Here is a 20,993-nt window from a genome sequence, read left to right as displayed (position 1 = left end):
CTGCTCAACCCAGGGGAGGGTTAACCAGGAACGCTGTTGGCAGGAGTGGAAAGAAGGGACCATTTCTTCCTTCTCCAGGTCTCTTTAGGTGCTCACCAAGCCACCCTCTGCCTTCAAACCAGGTGCTGCCTCCCTCCTCCCAGACTGGGCAATTTCTTCTCTGTGTGAAGAGAATTCAGGGTGACTCTCAGTGACCCAGTGGATTACTTACCTGGCCTGCCTGGAAGTGCTTCCTTTTATCTAGCTAGCAGTCTTCTTGCTGCAGGCTCTGTGGGACTAAAAGATAGCCTGTTCTCAGCCCCTGCCCAGGAGCTGCCCAAAAGGGTACAGGAGGACTTGAGGCCTAAGTGGCCCTGTGATCCTCTTTCCCTTCCCTTGTGACAGTGGCCCTCATCTGAGCCATAACATACCATAATGACATACTACTTACACAATTATTTATTTAATATTTTTCTTTATGCCAACTCTTTTTCTTTTTACTTAAATGCCTATTTTGGTTTCACTCTAAGCAATAATGTCTGTGAGATCATAGCACTCATGTGCCCATTATACATTTTTTTCTAATACACATTTACATAAACACAACTATTAAAATAGATTAAAATTTGCCCACGTGTCAACTAAAATCATCTTCTGGACCTCCTGTGGTCCACTAGCCAAGTTCAGAAAACCTGGGTGAGATAAGAGGTCCGAGATGCCTGGTGGCCTGGGCCAGATTCCTGCCCCAAATCACAGTGTTTCTCTCTTGCACGAGGCCAAACCTGAACTCCTCGTCCTGACATTCAAGGTCTTGTTACCTAGGCCCCAATCTCTCTCCCAGGACTGTCTCCAGCCCCACACAGTAGGTCCTTGATATTTACTGAATGAATGAATAGTGAATTAACAAGTCACTTACTTGATTAGTCAATGCATGAATGAATCAATGAATGAATGATCGCGCACCTCCCCGTGGGTATGCCCTGGGCCCCAGAGATTCAAGAACTGTAAAGTCTCCATCTTTTCCACCTGCCATATCCAATCCCATACCTGAGAGTCAGCACCAACCTTCCGTTCCTCTCACCTCAATCCATCCCAGGCCAACAATGTTGATTTTCCCTCCTAACTAATCCTGAATCTGCCTCCATGGTCCTCTCTCCCCAAGGCCACTTTCCTAAGCCAGATCAGTCTCCTACATCTACTCTCTGCCCATAGTTGCAATAATCTTCCCAGAAGGCACACCTTTGGGCATCCCTCTCCACTGAAAGCATCTGGCTGCTTCTCCCTGTCCCTCAGGATAAACCCCATGCTTCCCAGGGAGGCTTCTAATCCCTCCTGGCCTGGCTCCACCACCCTCTGCAACCTGATTTCCCACCACATGACCTCTCCTCTCCACACCTGCCCTCTGGACCATTTTACAGCCCTGTAATGTGCTCTCTTTCCTCACCTGACACCCGGACAAGGTTTTCACAAGGGAGCCAGCCCTGACCACCACTCCCTCCACTCACCCCCAGTGGGAGCTTCCTGTAAGCCCCTGCTCTGTTCTGAACATGCCTCACACACGTTAGCTCATTTAATCCTCACAACAGCTTTGAGAGGTAGGTATAATGAGTACCCCCATTTAGTAGGTGAGGAAACTGAGGCACAGAGTGGTCAAGCTGCCCAAGGCTACTAGGAAGAGGTGGAATCTGATTCCAGGCAGTGTGGCCCCAGCACTCAGTGACAGCAGATGGCCTCTCTGGGTACTTCAGGGCTCTATCTCAAGCGCCTGCCACAGGGCTTGACACATAGTAGGGACACAATGAATTATATCATTGTGGACGATGGATGCAAGGCTGCATGGCTGAATAACGAGGATGTGTGCATGGAAGGATGATGAACGGATGTCTGTTGCAAGGAAGGATGGAGGATGGATGGAGAATAGAGAATGGATGACAGAGGGATGGATGGTGGAGGGAGGGGGGAGGATGGACGATGGATAGATCGATGGTGGATGGAGGATGGAGGGAGGGGGGTATGGAGGATGGATGAGTAATGAATGGATGATGGATGTATGATAGGATGAAGAAAAGAACATGTTCTATTTGGGGGAAAGCTCTAGAAATCCTTCTGGGAAGGGATAAGGCCTCCTCAGAGATGCTGAACGTGGAGTCAGGAGTCCTGGTTCAACCCCCAGCTCTGACGTTTGATAGCTCTGTAATTTGGGGCAAGTTACTTCATCTCTGCCACCCTAAGTTCCCCCATCTTTACAATAGGAATCTGTGTCCCCAGGCATCTAAGCCCTAGACACAGAGTGAGGGGCCCCAACAGGGAGCAGGGTAGTGTGCTGTTACTAAGCTCTAAGGGAAAATGTGGCTTCTTCCCCCTCCCAGCTTAGGGCCTGGGTTTGGGGGCCCATCTCTTATCCACCCATGTCTCCTGCTTGCTTGGGCCCTGCCTTCTGCACCCTCTGGGATCTGAGGCAGCCCCACCAACCTGTGTTCATCCTGCCTGGGCTCCAGCCACTGGCCCTGAGCACTCTTGGGCTCTCCCCAGCAGCCTCCAGGGCAGCAGTGGGTGGAGACCGGAGGGGCAGCACAGCCCAGAGAGCAACTGGCCTCCATACATGTAAGGAAACAGGTTCAGCAAGCATTTACTGAGCCCCTGCTGTGTGCCTGCCGTGTGACCCCCTGCAGTGCCAGTGCCTCTGCACCTCCTCATTGAAGCCCACTCCCTGTCCCCCCCAGGCTTCGCCCCTCTCAGCACTTCCTTAGGGTCCTGGCTGGCTTGTGGGTGCCAGGCATTCCATGGCCAGTGTCCATGTCTTTCGTGGCATGGCAGCCACACCCGGTAGGTCTCTGCATGAGATGGTGGCAAGCGACCGTGGCTGCTGTCTGGGAGTCACTCTGTGCAGACCTGTGCCTTCCCTCAGGCCCACCCAGCCCCCATGTCCAGGGCCCTGGGACCCAGGCAGTGGTGGGCAGGACAGGCCTGGTGTCTCCCACGCAGGCTGCTGAGTTCACAGCCCACAGGCCAGGGTTCCAGGGGCACCAGACTGGTGGTCTTGTGGTAGGGGGTGGTGCCAGCGATGGCCTGAGGTCCCAGGGCCAGACCTGGATCTTGGTCACACCCAGTGCCCCAGGACCCAGCACTGGCGGTTCAGCTCTGGTGCCTCGTGAGCCGAGCCCCGGGGCCAGGAGTCTGCCATGTGTGGCTGGTGTCCTGCCAAGAGACAAGGCGGTCAGTGCCAAAAGCCACCTTCCTCCCCTGACACGCCCTCTACCCTTCCACCCCACTTACTTGCATGTCCCTCTCCCACCCCCATTCACCACACCCTCCACCCATCCTCCCATCTATCAGCCCACCCACTGGCCCAGCCAGCCCTCTGCCCAGCCCACCTCCTGCCCCCCTGGCAACCCAGCTGTTCCCCAGCACACCTGCCAATGTCTGCCCCACCCACTCACCACACACCAACACAGTCCACTCTCCTCACCCACCCCCTGCTCAGGGACCCCACAGCATACCCACCTGATCCACCATCCTGCTCCCACCCAGGGACACACCCTCTAGCCGCCTCTACATACACACATCTGCCTGTACCCCAAGCGTCCCTGTCCCCACCCACCGCACACACAATCTGACCTCCTGAGCCCAGCTCACCTCACATCCACCCAACGGCCCACCATAAACCCCCTACCCACCAGGCTCCCACCTGCCCCACCTCCACCCACCTGTATTAAGCTGTCCCCCACTCCTGCCAACCACCCACTTTCCTTCCACCTGTCCCTTCTGCCACCCACCCTTGGCTAAGCCCCAGCCCTACTACCCACCTAGCACCCACCCACATCCTGTAACTATCCCTCACCTGGGCAGGCCCCTGAGTGACCAGTGTGGCTGTCCATGTTCAGGGAGCCTTGGGGGACTAGGCAGGAAGACAAGAGCAGATGCCTTCCTGGGCCTAGTCCTCATGGCCCTCAGGAACCTGGATGGTGGCACATGTGTACAGAGCTGACCTGGAGAGCCAGGGCAGCGGGCAGGCTCTGCGCCCACCACGACTGCTGCTCCCATTCTCTGGTGGTCTTCCTGAGTCCTAGAAGACCATTCCCCTGCCCACCCTTGCGTGTCTCTGTAGTCTTTCTAGAGACAAGAACCATTCCCATCCCATGGTCTGGCTCCCTAAAATGTCCTTGTACTCACTGACAAATCAAACCCTCAAGGCCCAGCACAAGTTTTGCCTGCCCCAGTAGGCACATCCTCTCCCTGACCTTTGGGGACCTCCTCATCTCAGACCCCTGAGTGGCACAGCCACTGGCTTTGCCCCCAGTAGACCCCTAGCCCAGAACAGCCAGGCCTGAACTCAGGGAGCAGACGGCATGGTGGTGGGGGACTGAAGGGCAGGAGGGAGAAAACCCACAGTTACGGAGCACACACAGCTCCACACTCCCAAAACAAACCCGCGAGGCAGGCTCTACCCATTTCACAGGTCCGGGAGCTGAGGCTCAGCAAGGATAATGAGCTGCCTTAGAATGCACAAGTGGAGTGGGGCTGCACTGAATTCATTTCTTCCTGCTTTCAAACTTCAGCGTTAAAAGAAATTTGTGCTGGGTGAGGTGGCTTACACCTGTAGTCCTAGCACTTGGGAGGCTGGGGTGGGTGGATTGCTTCAGCTCAGGAGCTTAAGACCAGCCTTAGCAAGAGCAAGACCCCATCTCTACTAAAAATAGAAAAATAGGCTGTGACTTGTGGCAGGCGCCTGCAGTCCCAGCTACTTGGGAGGCTGAGGAAGGAGGATCGCTTGAGGCCAGGAGTTTGAGGTTGCAGTGAGCTATAAGGAGTGAGCCATGGCACTCTAGCCTGGGTGACAAAACCAGACCCTGTCTCAAAAGTAAGAAAAGAAAAAGAGAGGAGAGGGAGAGCGAGAGGAAGAAGAAAAAAGAAATTTGTTCTATGTTGTTTTCTTACTCCAAGCTCTAATGGATGCTCAGACATACTTGGCCATACTTTAGGGTCATACTGGCTCTTTGTAGAAAGCTCACTGAAATGGGAACTCCCTGTGAAGCCAAGCTTCTGCTCGCACACGTCTAAGGATGCGCTTTCCCCATCCCTAAAGCAGCACTGTTGGGAAGTTCTTCCTAATAACAAGGCTGGAAGGGAAGAGCCAAAGAAGACTGTTGTGCTAGTAGCGATGAAGGGGTTTACTTTTTTCCTCCTGTTTTTAATATTCTTTAATGTTTGTGTTTTGCAAATTTTACTATACCTTTTAAAGGGGTATAATTTGGCCTCAGGAAAAAAAATTTGCTTTGGCCCTAATCATGGAAATAGTTGCATTCTTTTGGAAGTGCCTGCTGCCAACAAAAAGGTGTTTGGAATTTCTTTTTCCTAAGCTAGAAGTAAATATCTGATTTGATTGCTTTTCTAAGTGAGCATTTAGAAGTGATTGTAGCTGCTCTTACAGTGGCCAATGGGCAGAACCATGGAGAGCTTACTGGAACAGATAGAAGTGAGTCATGTTTTTTTTTGTTTGTTTGTTTTTTGAGACAGTCTCACTATGTCGCCCTTGGTAGAGTGCTGTGGCATCACAGCTCACAGAAACCTCAAACTCTCGGAGGTTAAGTGATTCTCTTGCCTTAGCCTCCCAAGTAGCTGGGACTATAGGCGCCTGCCATAACACCTGTCTATTTTTTGTTGCAGTTGTCATTGTTGTTTAGCTGGCCCATGCTGGGTTTGAACCCGCCACCCTCAGTGTATGTGGCTGGCATCATAACCAATGAGCTATAGGCGCCGAGCCAAGAATCATGTGTTTTTTTAAGGACGACGAAAGGCCATGATCCCTGTGCTTCCTTGAGTTAAAATCATCCTCTCTGTCCCAGGATCTGGAGGGTCAGTCATTGAGGAGTGGGTCCCCTGTCCCATTCTCTGGCCTCCCTCTGGGCTTGGGGCCCAGAGCCATTTACATTGTGTGTGGGGAGGAGGCTCCTCACCATGTCTGAGGAGTATCCCCCAGCCCAACGGGACACCCCACCCACTTCCCTTCTCCCCAAGGCCATTTACTTTGGGGCCAGTCCCCAGCCAGAAAAAAGCCTTGGGTGGTAGATTGGGAATCCCAACTCCAAATGTCCTATGGACCCAAGTAAATGATGCAAGCAGGTAGTGTGGGCCAGAGGCCATAGTCCCTCAGCTCTCCCCCACTGATAGCCAATGGAATGTGGGCTCAGAGCTTCCAGATAATCCAGAAACTGAAAATATAGAATTCAAAATAAAACCTCCTGGCTCTTAAAAGATGACAATTAAGGGTTTAAAAATATTTTCAACAGTCTGTGGCTACGAAGTACCTCTCAGGCTGGACTCAGCCCCCGGGAGGTCATTTTGTTACCTCTACTTGTTTCCCAGTCTGTATCTTTTGCTGTGACTTGGCTCCATGGCTTTGCACATGCTGGTGTCCTGGCTGGCAGTGCCCTTCCTTGCCCTCCTTGACTCTGCTGTCAAATGCCCCCTGCTCTGGGACACATTCACGCACCTTCAGCTGCTGCACAAACGCTCTCCCTGTGCTTGTCACCATTCTGTCATAGCCAGTTCAGTGTGTCTCCCCAACTAACCTGGAGGTGGAGGACATTTATGCAAGTGGGGATTGAGTCTCAGTCATCCTGGAGCTCTTAGCCCCCAGTGCCTGGCCTGGCACTGATAAAGTCCTGACCTTGTTTGGTTTTTATAAACAAATGAAACTATGGAAGAGGAGGATGGAGGGATTCTCTTGAGCTTCACCCACCCTCCCTGCTCTGAGATCCTGCACATGATAAAGAAGCTCTTTGCTCAACCTCTCCTCCTTTGGATGCCAGCTCAGGAAGAAAAACACTATCCTTGGGTCTAACAGCCAAAGGTTCAATCCCAGGCTCTGCCACTTATAAGCTGTGTGAAGTTTTTTCAAGCTGTGTGGCTTCTGACGAGCAACTGCACCTCTCTGAGCCCTCTGAGCCTGCAAATGGATGTGGGATACAAAGGAGTCAGTGGGCCCTGCAGGGCCCCTGCAGGGAATTCCTCTTGACCAACTCAGATACTGATGGGTGTGAAAATAACAAAGTGCCAGCACCAGGAGGGGGTTGGGTTCAACAACCTCTCTTCACAGTGGTGAAACTGAAGCCCATGGGTGCAGAGAGGTTTGTCCCAAGTCTTACTAGGAGGGTTGGTAGCAGATACTGTGTTTTAAACTCACTGGAAAACCCTGAGGGTTAGCAGCGTATTTGACCTATAGGAGGTTCTCAAAAGATGTGATTTCTTTTTCCTCTTTAATCCAGATATTGAAATATGAACACATTTAACTTCTGATACCCTCCAGTCCTAACCCCCATATCCTTTAGAGGGAAATCACTTTCTCAAACCCTCTCCAAGCCACCAACATGCCAGGGATCAGCTCCCAAACCTGCTGGATTAAATTAAATCACATTTACTGTTCCAAAATGGATTCATTGAATTGGAAGGGCCCTTATAGATCAAGAATGTGAATGCCACTGAGGAACTGACTTGCCCAAGGTTGTTCTGGAGCTGGTGGCATGAAGGTGGGCAGGTGACAGGTATGGGTGTTCCCAACCCCATCGTAGCTCTAGCTGGTGAGGAAGAGATGGGCCCCTTTACACGGAAGGGCCTTCTAGAGACTCTTCTAACTGCTGTCCATGGTGCTGAAAGCCTCTCTGTAGCACTGGGAGGCTCAGAGCCCACTGTCTGGCTACCCAACCTTGACTTCTGCCCTCTAGAAAGAGATAGGATGTGGGGAGTGACCGAGAATGAATCGAGGCTAGCACTGAGGTGGTCGGCTTTGGAGACTTGTCAGCTAGTGACACCACCATCCCTCTTCTGTTACCCAAAATGTCACCACCTCAGCAAGGGCACTCTGACTGCCTCTCCAGATCCACTCCCCCGTGTAAATCTCTATCATGAGTGGGCTTCAGAGGTTCCACTGTACTTGGGAGTGTCTGCGTGCTTCCTCCGTGTCTCCTGCAAGGCAGTAGGTCACAGGAGGACAAACGCCAGCTCTGCTTTTACTTCTGGCTGCTCTCCAGCATCCAGCACAGTTCCAGGCACAGTGCTCATAGTCCCCGTCTGTTGAATAAACAAATATAGTGGAGGATTCCAGAAGAAGAGCAGATCTGTTGGGGACCCACATGAATGGGAAGGTTATGTCTTCTGGTCTACCTTGCAACAGCTTAGGAGACTGAATGGGGGCCCCATTCTCCTCTTCACTGGTGTCATCTTTGGGGGACCCTAAGTTTCTGGTCATAATATTAACTTTGTCTCTTTCTCATACTTGGGATCAGACAGCATCCACTTAACTTGCCATCCTTCCCCAGAGCCATGGGTTCCTTGGCTCCTTCCTTAAACACGTGTTGGGCATCAGTCTCTATGTAGGGTGTTGGGTCTACAGACATAAGTGTGACCCAGCCCTGCTCTCTGGGTTGCTCACAGTCTAGTGAGGGAGACAGGCACAGTTATGAAGAGGTGATAAGAGCAAACACACCTCCAGCTCTCTCTGTGTGCCAGGAGCCATCTGATGTGTTTCATGTACCATGGCTCCTTGAGTCCTCAAAACTAAGAGTTAGGTAGCATTACGATCCCATTTTACAGAGGAAGAAACAGACCCAGATAAGTTAAGTCATTTGTCCAGGGTCTGCCCACTGAGATTTGAATCCAGGAAGCATCATTCCCAGGACTGAGCTTATAACCACCATAATGTTCAGCAGCAGGACAGTGAAATGTGGAGACGAAGGTGCCACTTCTGTTGGGCGCTGGGGAGGAGGCCGGGTGCCGTTCCCAGACATCTGTGCTAGACTGTGAAATCACTTGCCAAAGCGCCCAATTCCACTGGTAGGGTTTGTTTCTCACCCAGTGGAGCAAGGCGGCGGGTCCTGCTGGGCAGAAGGAACAGGGTGTGAACTAGGTTCTTGGCAGATGAATGAGGTTCTTCAGGAGGTGTGAAAATCCAGCAGGCAAGGGATGGAGTGGCTAGAAAATAGGGCACATCAGGACGGAAGGGAAGGAGTGGAGGAATGCAGGTGCCAAAGTTGGTGGGGGAGGAGGTGGAGAAGGCCCAGCAACCCCCTAAACTCTTCATCAGACTATTCCGATACAGATTCCTGACATGCCCCAGGTTGAGAATTTATCTATCCAAGGAAATCCGTATTTTTTTTTTTATATTGGAGGATCTATCCAACACTGCCAAAGGAGTGTTGAAATCTCTGACTATTATGGAGCTGGAGGAAATCAAGTTGCTCATGTCTGTTAAGAGTTTCTCTTATAAACTGAGGCGCATTCTGGTTGGGTGCATAAATATTAATAATTGAAATCTCATCATATTATTATCCTTAACAAATATGAAGTGACCATTCTTATCCTTCCTTACTTTTGTTGGTTTAAAGCCTATTGTGTCTGCAAATAGAATTGCAACACCTGCTTTTTTCTGATTACCATTTGCCTGAAATATGGAGTCCTTTCACCCTGAGTCTATATTTATCTTTTAAGGTAAGATGTGACTCTTGCATGATAAGGTAAGATCTGGCCTGAGTTTTTGTATCCAGTCAGCTAACCTGTGCCTCTTTAGAGGACAGTTTAAGCCGTTCACATTAATGGAGAATATTGATAAGTCTGGTAAAATTTTGGGTATCAAGTTTTTTGAAAGTCCAGTGGACGTTTTTAATCCTTTTGCCACTGTGGAAGTTGGAGTTTGATCAAAAGTTTCTGAGTGAGTTTACTTTTATGGTAGAGGATTGGACTGGTCATTATGGAGGATAGGTCTGAGAATATCCTGAAGAGCTGGTTTGGTTATGGCAAATTTCTTCAACATATGAATGTCATTAAAGTAATTCATTTCTCCATCATAAATGAAACTCAGTTTAGCTGGATATAGGATCCAGGGTTGAAACTTATTTTGCTTTAGGAGATTAAAAGTCGATGACCACCCTCTTCTGGCTTGAAAAGTTCCAGCAGAGAGATCTGCAGTCATTCTAATATTCTTCCCTTTGTAGGTAATGGATTTCTTACGTCTGGCTGCTTTCATAATTTTCTCCTTCATACTAACTTTAGTGAAGTTAATTATGATATGCCTGGGGGATGTCTTATTTGGATTGAGTCGTGCTGGGGTTCTGAAACTGTGTGCTATCTGAATTTCAGAATCTCTTGGCATGTCTGGAAAATTCTCTTTCATAATTTCATGGAGAAGGACCTCTGTGCCTTGCGAGGCCACTTCATCACTTTCAGGGATTCCAATGAGGCGGATATTAGCCTTCTTGGAATTATCTCAGAGCTCTCTGAGAGAATGATCCATTTTTGCTCTCCATTTGTCTTCCTCTTTGAGAATCTGGGAGCGTTCAAAGGCTTTGTCTTCAATGTCAGAAATCCTTTCTTCTGCTTGCTCCACTCTTGAGGGATTCTACTGTATTTTTCAGAGCTTTGAGGGCTGCAAATTCTTGCTTCAGTGTGTCAAAATCTTTGGTGGTTTTGTCTTTAAATTTGTTAAATTCTTGAGATAACTTTTGAATTTCTCCTCAAATTTCTAATTCTGACTTTTGAATTGCTCCTTGAATTTCTAATTCCAAATTTTCCTCCATTCTATTAATCTTGTTTCCAATCCAAATTCTGAATTTGATTTCTGACATCTCGGCCAGCTGTTTATGAATGGGATCTTCAGTTATATCTGCCATATCTTTCCTTGCGTGGGGGGGTTGATCTATTCTGGTTATTCATGTTACCAGAGTTTTTCCACTGATTCTGCCCCATGATTATTTTACACCGTTTGACTTTTCCCCTGGCGCTTTGTCGAGGACCCGTACAGTGTTACAGCCTGAGAAACTGGAGACCTGTTTGGTGTGGTGGGGCTAAGTGGTTCTTTCTTGTTTTCAGCTGGTCTCTGTCCGACCCTAGTGAAACAGTTACTGGAAATCTGTATTTTAACACCTGCCTCCAAGTACTTCTTAATGTCAGGCATGATTGGGGTACTACTGCTTAGGACAAAAATGGGCATAAGGAAGAACTATGGCACAGCACCAACTCAGAGCTGGACAGGTTTATGAACCAGGAGAGATGACTTTGTTTCTTGTAACCCAAGTAAAATGTAAATACTACTCAAAGCACTTATCTCATGAGGACTAAGTGAGCCAAAAAATTCACTAGAATATACTAGGGACCTCCTATGTGGTAGGCACTAGGACAGCCACAGGGAAAACAACAACAAGGTCCCTGTCCTTGTCACATTGCCATTCTAGTGGAGAGAGACTGGAAATAAACACATTAGCAAAGCCAAGAAGGGTTCAGAGAGTGAAGAGCAAATGAAGGGCAATGATGTGGGAGAGGACAGTGAGAAGCCTCCATGGGAAAATTAGGAAGGGGATGGCACAGTGCCCAACGCCCACTGGCACTGTCATCACATGAGGCTTTGGGACTGAGAGGGGCCATGGAAGACATGGTCAAGTTGATGTCTCAGGAGGATGGATTGGAGGGGCACTGGCTCTAGAAACAGCAATTTCCATCTAGAAGTTGCTGAATAGCCAGAGCTCGTGACAAAATGCAGAGTCACCCCTGGCAGCAGCTTTAGAGGGACAAGTGTTGGCCAAGGGCTGAGAATGGCTCGGATGTGGTCTCAGGGCCAGCATCTCTGGGGACTTGTTAGAAATGCAGAATCCCAGGTGCCACTGCAGACATCCTGAGCAGGAGCTCTGAGGGTGAGCCTGCAGTCAGTACGTTCAGGAGCCCCATGTGAGAGTGGGATGCTGATGCTGGCTTGGAACTCTCAACCTCCAATGTCAGGGTCTCTGATGTCACTGAGCTTCATGCCCCTCTGCGCTCCCAGAAAATTGGCATTGATATTTATTTCAGAAATATTGTCTGTTTCCATTTTAATAAAGAAAGCAACTTCAGCAGTACTCTATTGGATTTGATTTTGATCTAATAAAAATGCCAAGTTGCTCTGGGCCCAGAAAAAGTCTTCCTTCAAATTCCCTCTGCTATTTTGGGGGCAGCTGCGACAGAGACATATCTAGACAGAGTTCCCAGAAGCCACCTCTGTGCCCGGCAAGTGACAGCCTCTCGCCAAACCCAGCCTTACAAGACACACCTGGCAAAATCAAAAGCCTATCTTGGGCATTGACTTGACAGCTGTAATCCCACTGCAAACCTTAGCTGCCCCTGTAAGGAAGATGCAGACACCTGGGCCATATGGCAACGCTGTCTCCATCACACGTCATGTCTGATGTGCTCCTGAGCTAGCTGGCGGCACCATAAAGCCTCAAAGGCAGTTTTCAAAAGCAAATTCTTACCTCGAGAAAAAAAATTATGACAGAATCCATATCACAGTAGCCCCCCAAAATAGCAACTTTGGGGACAGTTAGGACAACCAAAAGTTTATGTAACTGTTCATAGAAAAGTGGTTTCTCAGATGGGAAGTGGGAGGGAAACTTGGAGGTTTAGATCCAGCAACCGAGCACCTACTATGTGCCACATACTGTATGAGGCTCTTAAGATATAGACATGAACAAAACAGACAAAATGCCTGTTCTCATGGCACTTAGTGGGGAGGTAGCAAAACCAAACTAAGCACATCCATATAAAAGATAATTTCAGAGAGGAACAAATGCTGTGAAGAAAAGAGAACCCGGAGATAAGAGGACGACTGGGGAAGCTGGTGCAGATTAGGGACTGCTTCTCTGAGGAGGTGGCCTTTCAGCTGAGGCTTCAAGATGGGACAAATCTTCAAGATGAGACAAAGATTTAGAGGGAGAGCATTCAAGCAGAGTGAATAGCAAGTGGAAAGGCCCTACAAGGGGAATGAGTTTTGTGTGTTCAGGAAAGAAGAAAGCCAGGGAGGTGGAGGCAGCAGGGGAGAGGGGAGATGGGAGGAGTGAGGTCAGGGGGACTGGGAGGCCTGAACAGGAGCAGCCTCGTTCCCACAGTAAGGAGAAAGATCCAAACACCAAGATGAGTTTGATCACCAAGTGGACCCAGAGATCTCAGCAAAGTCGATTTGCCTTTCAGAGCCTTAAAGTCTCCATCTCCATAAGGAGAAGAATAATCCCTCTTTCTCAGGGCTGGATCAGACATCAAATGAGATGGCAGCCAAGTACTTAGCACAGACCTGCACACAGTAAGTGTTTAATAATGCGGGCTCCCTGACATCCCTCCTCCCCCGTTCCTCCTGCCGACAAGTCAGCCCATCACAGGATCTGAGCAGCTGCTCCCTGCAGAAATATTGCAAAACTCGTCCAGGCATTTCCAAAATATTTTCTTGGCTGAAAACCCACTAGCAGCTAAGAGGCCGAATTCTGGCGACAGCATTCTTTCCACAACTAGTCTGATTGGCTTCTTCTCTGGACCATGAGCTCTGCGAAGACTGGGCCCCACACACAGATCCTCAGAGCCCTGTCCGGCCCCAGACAGGTGAGCCCAGCAAGTGGAGCCCTGACTGACACAAGGCAGCTCACCCTAGTGGTCCAGGGTCCGGGTGATGGAGTCAGACTGGGTTCAAACCCCAGCTCTGCTACTTCCTGGCTGTGTGATGCTGGGTAAGCCACAGTCTTAGCCTCCTGGGACTCAATTTCCCTTTCTATAAAATGCAGCTGTATTGAGGATTAAATGAGTGAGTAAGTGTAAAGTCCTCAGAACATATGTAAGGGTCAGATAATATGATCAGATCTGTGGGGGGTGGGGAGGTCTGAGTTCTCCTTGTTGGCTATTTTCATAATCAGGGCAGGTGGCCGGGAAGAGGCAAGGTATCATCACTGTGGCTACAGAGGTCCTACAAAGTTGGGGTGCCCCTGGCTCAATCCCCTTGCGCCCACTCCTGCCCCCTGCTCCTCTGCCTGGGTGGAATGAAGAGCCTCTGCTACCTCAGAGCCTGCCCTGACCCTGTCACAGCTCTGGCCACACACTGCAATAATGGCTTGGGTCTGTCTCCCCCACAGGACTAGGAGCTGGCCAGGGCCCAGCAATGTTCTCTTTTGTCTCTGTGTTCCCAGGAGCCAGAGAAGTCTCTTCAATAAAAATTTGTGGAATAAAAGAAGCTCACTTTAGGCTAACTGAAGGGATGGGCTCTCTCGTGCCAGTGTCTAGCTGGCAGACTCCCCCTCAGCTCTGAGAATAGACAGGGTCTCTCCTTCCATGTTGTTTGATATAGGGGACTCCATACCTCTGCAGCCCCAGGGAAAGCAGCCTTCCCTTCTAATGCTCCACTACCTGATAAAAGGCACACCCAGAGCGGAGGCTGTGGGATCTGAGGGTCTTTTCTTCCTCGAGAAGCCAGGATTTGGAAAACCTCCGGGGGCAGCTGAGCTCTCTGCAGCCCTTTCCCTGGCAGTCCCCAGGGCTCCTCTGCTTCACTGCCTCTCTCCACCCTGCATGTTCCCCCCAGATGACCTCAGCAGCCCCTCAGCTTCAGCCCCCCACACTGCCACCCTCTTAAGCCCCACTCTATCTATGAGCTGCCTCCTGGAGGCCCCCATAACCCCTCAAAACCCTACACACACAAAGCATTATTGTGCCTCACATACTCCCCCACCCCCATTCTTCCAGCAATCGGTGACCCCAAGCTCTGACTATTACAGTAGAAATTATGTGCACACCCCAGGTTCCTCCCCCTCTCATCCCCATCCTGACTGGTCACTGAGCTGACGCACCTTCACCAGGGCTGGTGCACACTGCAGACCCCCACTGCATGAGGCGGGCTTTCTCCTCCAGGCCTCCACAGCCCTCAGACAGTCACCCAGGAGAGTCACTGTCCTGCCTGGGGGTGATTCAGATGCACAGGCCCTGCACTGGCTGCCCAAGGCTGTGCCTCTTCCCGGCCACCTGCCTCTGCATTCTTAGTCCCCCTTCTCCACTTCTGTGATCACCCGAATAAAGTACTTGCTGTCGTAGCCTTATCTCAGGGATCTCCTTCCAGGGGAACCCAAACTAGGACACTCTGGCAATTCTACCAGCAGAGAGTTCTCAAATCCATCCACCTTTATCGCTATTGGCACAATTCAGGCCACCGTGGTCTTTCCTAGGAAGGATGGCAACAGCAAAGGTTTGGTGTGTATCCCAGGTTCTAACTGGTCTAGTGGTCACTAGTCTGGGTTCCCCCCAGTCCTGTCCCCACACTGCCGAGCTACATGTACAGAATGAGAGATGATGGAGACAGATAATAGAGACAGGTGATGAGAGATCAGGAGATAAAAGAGATGAACAGATGATAGACAGACGATAGACATAAATGAAAGACAGAGTGAGAGAAACTTGAGAAAGGTGGGAGAGAAATACAACTTGGGTGTGTCGTCTACCTGCTTAAAATGCCCAGGTTCCCCTGCAGAGTCTGCTCCTCCCCACTGCACACTGAACTCCTCCCGCAGCCCTGCCACCCGCCCTTCCCCTGCCCTCCCCATGGCAGCCCCATGGCCCCCAGCGGTTCCACAAACACGCGCTCCGCTCCTCTGGCTCTGGGCCTGCGCGTCTGTCTCTGCAGGTCCCTCTGCCAGGAAAGCTCTTTTCTTTATTTGGCTGACTTTTTCCTATCCTTTAGGTCCCAGCCCAGCAGCCCCTCAGAAAGTTGGCTCTAAAGGACAGCCCTGCTCCTGGTTCCTCTCTGCATCACACGTCCCTCCCTTTGCACTTGTCTATACTGGACATGGTCATGTGCATTATGAGTTCACTCCTCAAATGGCTCCCTCTGCCCCTGGATCAAGCCGGGTCTGCTCCTGCTGTCCCTCCAGCACCGGGCACAGGCCTTGCATGAAGTGAGCGCCCAGCAAATACTTGCTGAGGGGGTGAAGCTTGGGTCATCCCCAACCTGTTGACCTATCAAGTGCACTGATGACCCCTCATGAGAAAACGTTGCTTGGGAAATGCACTGGGTCCCAGGGTGGGGTGAAGGCTGTGGGGACTGGGGTTTGGGTGGGGAAACTTTTGCAGTTTCCTTGGGCCTGGGCACTCTCATTCTTGACCCCAGGGCATGCTTTGAGGGCCATAGTGGCTCCCGTAGGCTCTTTCTTCATACCCAGGCCTTTACCTCCGCCCAATTCCTCAAGTGCCCCCCAAACAAGCCCCATGGCCTCTTCCCATGTAGAGTGTCCTTCCACTCTGTGGGGGACCCCAGGAGGCCCAGGCCCAAGCAGGGAGCTGATGGAGTGCAGACGGTGCAAGGGCGCCCAGCCTCCATCCCCACTGTGCGCTCCAAAGCCCTTCCCTAGCGGGTTTCTCCCAGCCACCTCCCTCCCGTGCTTCCTGACCTGAACTTCCAGGAAGCCCCCACCTAACAGACACCTGGCATGGGACTATGATGGGTGAGCCCAGTGTCCACTTCAGTCCCATCCTGTTCCTCAGGCAGAGAGGTGCAGACACAGATGCAAGTCACCTGAGCTTCCTAAAAGACCTGAGAAATTTAGCCAGGACACTGATGGTGTCTGCCGTCACCCCTCTGCCATTGACTAAGCTGTGTGACCTTGGGGAAGTTATTTCACCTCTCTCAGCCTTAGTTTCTTCATCCGCAAACTGTGGGTAGCCATGCCGGTCATAGGGGTTGGGGGGCAGCAAGAATATGAGATCAGGCATGAAAAGACCTTTGTACAGGGTAGGGTAGGCAGGGAGACACGGGTGGGCACTCACCATCTCAGCTGATCTTACCTTGGTCCTTTCCTTTGCTCTTTTGAGCAAGGTCCTCTGTCGCCTCTTGTACATCTCCTTGGCTTTCTTATCCTGATACTTGCTTTTCTAACATATGCCCTAGATTCCACCTTACGGTGAAGCCATGGTGAGGTGTATGAACTTAACATATTCTGGGCTGCCAAGAGCATCCCCCGCTCACACCACTCTGTCCATTGTCACCTCCCTGACTCAACTAATTCTACCCGGGACGGTTCTCCCTGAGGCCAATGGCTAACCCTTGTGCCTCTCTCTTCCTTTCTGAGAATCCCATCCCCATTGTAAGGCCTGTGGCTGCTGCTTACAGGGGACTTGTGAGACACCAAGCCTGAGACACCAGCCTCAGTTGAATGGGGTGTCTGTGTGAGAGTGCAGGGGCATAGGTGGGCTGGCCTAGCTTGGCTCTGGGGTTTCTTTCTCCTCCAATAGCACCCGAATCTGTAGCAGCAGGGGCCTGTAGATGAGGCCACTTACGGGAGGGGTATCTCTCGTGGCGACAGTCTAAGTGAAAGTCCTCCTCCTCGCTTCCATCCCGCTTCTCGATCCTGGAGAGAATAAAACAAAAACAAAAGCTCGTGTAAGAAAGAGCAGGCTAAGCAGGCAGAGACCTGAAAAAGTGCAATCCCTCCCCTTTGGAGAACCTTTGGCAAAGTACCTTTCCACCTGCTGCCCTATGAGATCTCACAGGGACCCCAATCCTGTGGGGTGGGCATCACTATTTCCATTCTATTGATGAAGAAATTGAAGTGTTCGGAGTTGATGCGGCCAAACCAGTACCACGCAGCTAATAAATCAGAGGCAGAATACTGAAGCAAAGCCATTGTTGTCACAAAAAGATAAACATCAATTATGTGCAAATGATACATTACAAAAGATGTGTACAGTTTGATTTGTTTTAAAGTTATACATTGATGTACACAAAAATTATTTGGCAAAATATATATCAGAAGGTGAATGGTGATTATTTCCATGTAATAAAAATATAGGGGATGAAATTTGGAGCCTTATTTTTGCTTGTCTATTTTCTGAGCTGTATAACATTTCTTAACTAAATTGAAACATTTCCTAAAGATGATTCTGCATACAAACACAGCCCAGTCTATAACTTCTGGCACAGTGCTCCTTCCCCCCAACAACTGTAAGAGCTTCCTGGGTATGGCTGCCCTCTTCTCTGATATCTCAAGATTGCCATGGACCTAACGGGAGCAGGGTCTGCAGGGTGGCAATAGGTGGTAAGCCCAGAGCACAAGGTGACAAGGACCTGGACAGTGGAGGTGGCCATGTACTCTCTGACACAACTCCAAACCTAGAGCCTAACCCTCACCCCACTGTTGGCTGGGCCCAGGAATGTGTGGGGCTGTGTTCCCTCACTGCCCTAATTCGACAGTAACCCAAATAAATTTCAGAGCTCCACATAGTCCAGTTCCCAAAAGGATCATATCCACAGAAATGCAATCTAGTGCCGTGAAGTAAAGGCAGCTCTAATCATTTTTGTATCTCCTAAGAAACCCACAAGGTCCTCCAATTCACACACTGTGGCATCTTCACTCCTCTCTCTGCTTTTCACCTATTCTGGACCTCTCACTTTCAGTCCTCCCCACAGATGAACTCCAGTGTGCCCTTGGTAGGGGGTCTTCCTTTTCTCTGCCCTCCCTGTCTTTTCACTGCTACCCTCTTTCCTCTCATGCAAGGATAGCTCAATCCTTTCCAAAGCAAATGCCCCATCGCTGTTCTTTGATTCTTCCCAACACCTCTTATTCCTAGTTGCATGCCCAGGAGCCTGGGGCTGGAGGACAGCCACGGGAAGATGGTGAATGACCCGGAAGCAATGCCAACATGTCCTTAGTAGATGGGAAAGAGATACTCATACGTGGATAATTTTGGTCCCCTATGATGATCCATCTGCTCATTTACCAGGAACTTCCGGAAGACCTACTCTGTGTAGTTGGCACCAGATGCTGTGGAGGGCAAAAACATCTATCTAAAGGCCATGTGCAGCGGCTTATGCCTGTAATCCTAGCACTTTGGGAGGTCAAGGCGGAATGATCTCTTAAGCTGGGGAGTTCAAGACCAGTTTGAGCAAGAGGGAGACCCCATCTCTACTAAAAATAGAAAAATTAGCCAAGCATAGTGATGGACACCTATCGTCCCTGTACTCAGGACTCTGAGGCAGGAGAATCACTTGAGCCCATGAGATTGAGGTTGCTGTGAGCAATGATGACACCACTGCACTCTAGCGCACAAAAGAGTGAGACTGTCTCAAAAAAAAAAATGTCTATTTCATAGTCTGCCCTCAGAGAACTTCCAGCCCAATAGGAAAGACAAGCTTACACAGGGTTAGCTTGTGCTGTGTGACACCACATGAGGCCTGTGCACACTGCCTGTACCCAGGAGCTAGGCCTGTGCTTCCCAGGGAACAAACTCTGAACACAGTTTCTGTTTACAAATATTTTCTGTGGCCTGGGTGGCCCCAGATGGCAAACAAAGGCAAGTGCATTTATGTTATAGGAAGGCAAATTTTAGTTCAGTATAAGGGAGCCTGCCTTTTTTTTTTTTTTTTGGTCTTTTAATAGAAACATCTTGTTTATTTTCCTGATAACACAAGCTTGTTCCAAAAACAAACAAAAGAAATACCAATGCCACAGAGAGAGCAAAAGTTCCCTATAATCACATCTCCATGTAATGGGATCACCGCAGTTAGCAGTCTGGTGTTTTATTTTCAAAATTAATACTCTTTTTTACATAAATAAAATCAAATTGAACAGGCTGTTTATAACATGATATTTTTTTTTTACTTACCTGGAAAATTTCCCACATTGGTACACCTAGATGTCCAGCTTTTTTTTTTTTTCTTATAGTTGTACAATTGTATGCCAGGCACACGTCATAGCTCACTGCAACCTCACGTTCCTGGGTTCAAGAGATCCTCCTGCCTCAGCCTCCTGAGTAGCTGGGACTACAGGTGTGTACCACTATGTCCAGCTAATTTTTAATTCTATTTTGGTAGAGATAGGGTCTTGCTATGTTGCCCAGGCTGGTCTTGAATTCCTGGCTTTGAGCGATCCTCTTACCTCAGCCTCCCCACATGCTGGGATTACAGGTGTGAGCCACCATGCCTGGTCTCAATACTCTACTGATAGACATTTAGGTGTTTCTCATTTTTTCAGTCTTCCAAATAATGGTGCATGTGGTAAGTTCCCCATCACCAGACATGCTCAAACTGGAGGCTTACTGGTCACAAAGCAGTGACTAGATTCAAACATTGGATGGGAGACTGGACCAGGTAACTGAGCCTCATTCTCATCTAGGATGAGAATGCGGTTTGGCCATATCCAGCACCTCTGGGGCAACAGAGACCAGTCTTGCCATACTGAGGGTGGCTTCTTGATTCCTCGATTTCTCCCCCCCCCCGCACCCCCTCCAGGGTCCCAGTTCTCCTGGTTCATTGAAATTCACCTTCCTCTAGGCCTGTGCTGAGCACCTCCTTGACTTCTGCTGGGAGCCTCAGCCCTGGGAATTGGGGCCCAGGAGCAAAGGGCTGGTGTCTAAGGAGAAAAGCACCCCCTCCTGGCATGATACCTTCCCTCCCTGCTCACCCAAATCTTGCTGCCCAGACCCCAGTTCAAGAGCTGACTTACCACATAACAGCTGCCATTACTGAGCACCTGTCTGCGCCAGGCCTTGTGCTGGGCTTGGAGGCCGAGGGGACGACCCAGAAGCCCCCATCCCCAGGAGTTCCTGCTTGTTTTATACAAATTATCATGCATGCATCACACACTAAGTTTTAGGTTGGTGTTAAAAAGGTGGGCAGGATGAATAACTGAGTCTAGGGGTTGATGAACTTCTTCTGTAAAGGTCTGTATAGTAAATATTAGAGACCTTGTAAGTCACATGGTCTCTCTCACAATTACTCACTCTGCCCCTCTCGTGTGAAAGCAGCCACAAAGACGTAAACAGATGGGCTTGGTGTGTACAGACAGTCAAACAGCAGGTGGTGGGAAGGATCTGGCATGTGGAGGTGGTTCGACCAAGCCTAGTGGTTCTCAACTTGCTGCCCACCGAAGTCACCGGGCAGTTTTATCACCAGGGGTCCAGGTGTATGTAGGGGCATGATGTGCAGCCCCGGCTGAGAACCACTGGAGTAGGTTCCAGAGAGGCTTCTCAGGGAGATGATGGCCTGGACTATCTCCTGAAGACCACACGGCACCTGCTTACTCCTCAGAGAGGGAGCTGAGCCCCAGGCCCAGTCTGCCCATCTTTCCATAGTGCTGTGTTGTTATTCTGGACAGGGCTGGTTTCCTTGCACAAACTCAGCCTCCCCAACAGATTCACTGAGGACAACACCAGATCGGTGAGATCTGCAGGATCTTGGCAGCCACATGGGC

General features: G+C 50.0%; 1 protein-coding gene across 2 annotated transcripts in view; it reads right to left on the bottom strand.

Moving 5' to 3' along the window:
• Positions 1–2,592: 2,592 nt before the first annotated feature.
• The window catches only part of GSG1L (GSG1 like), a 262,208-nt gene continuing 243,807 nt past the window's right edge, over positions 2,593–20,993 (bottom strand). For both annotated transcript variants that reach the window (XM_053557392.1, XM_053557393.1), the window contains exons 6-7: positions 17,083–17,153; positions 2,593–3,177 (exon numbers count right to left, since the gene is read on the bottom strand). In XM_053557392.1, the coding sequence (XP_053413367.1) occupies positions 3,080–3,177; positions 17,083–17,153 (169 nt within the window). In that variant the 3' untranslated portion in view covers positions 2,593–3,079. The remainder of the gene's footprint in view (positions 3,178–17,082; positions 17,154–20,993) is intronic.

Source organism: Nycticebus coucang, chromosome 12, assembly GCF_027406575.1.
Source record: "Nycticebus coucang isolate mNycCou1 chromosome 12, mNycCou1.pri, whole genome shotgun sequence".
Taxonomy (NCBI): Eukaryota; Metazoa; Chordata; class Mammalia; order Primates; family Lorisidae; genus Nycticebus; species Nycticebus coucang.
This window is presented reverse-complemented; position numbering and strand designations above follow the sequence as displayed.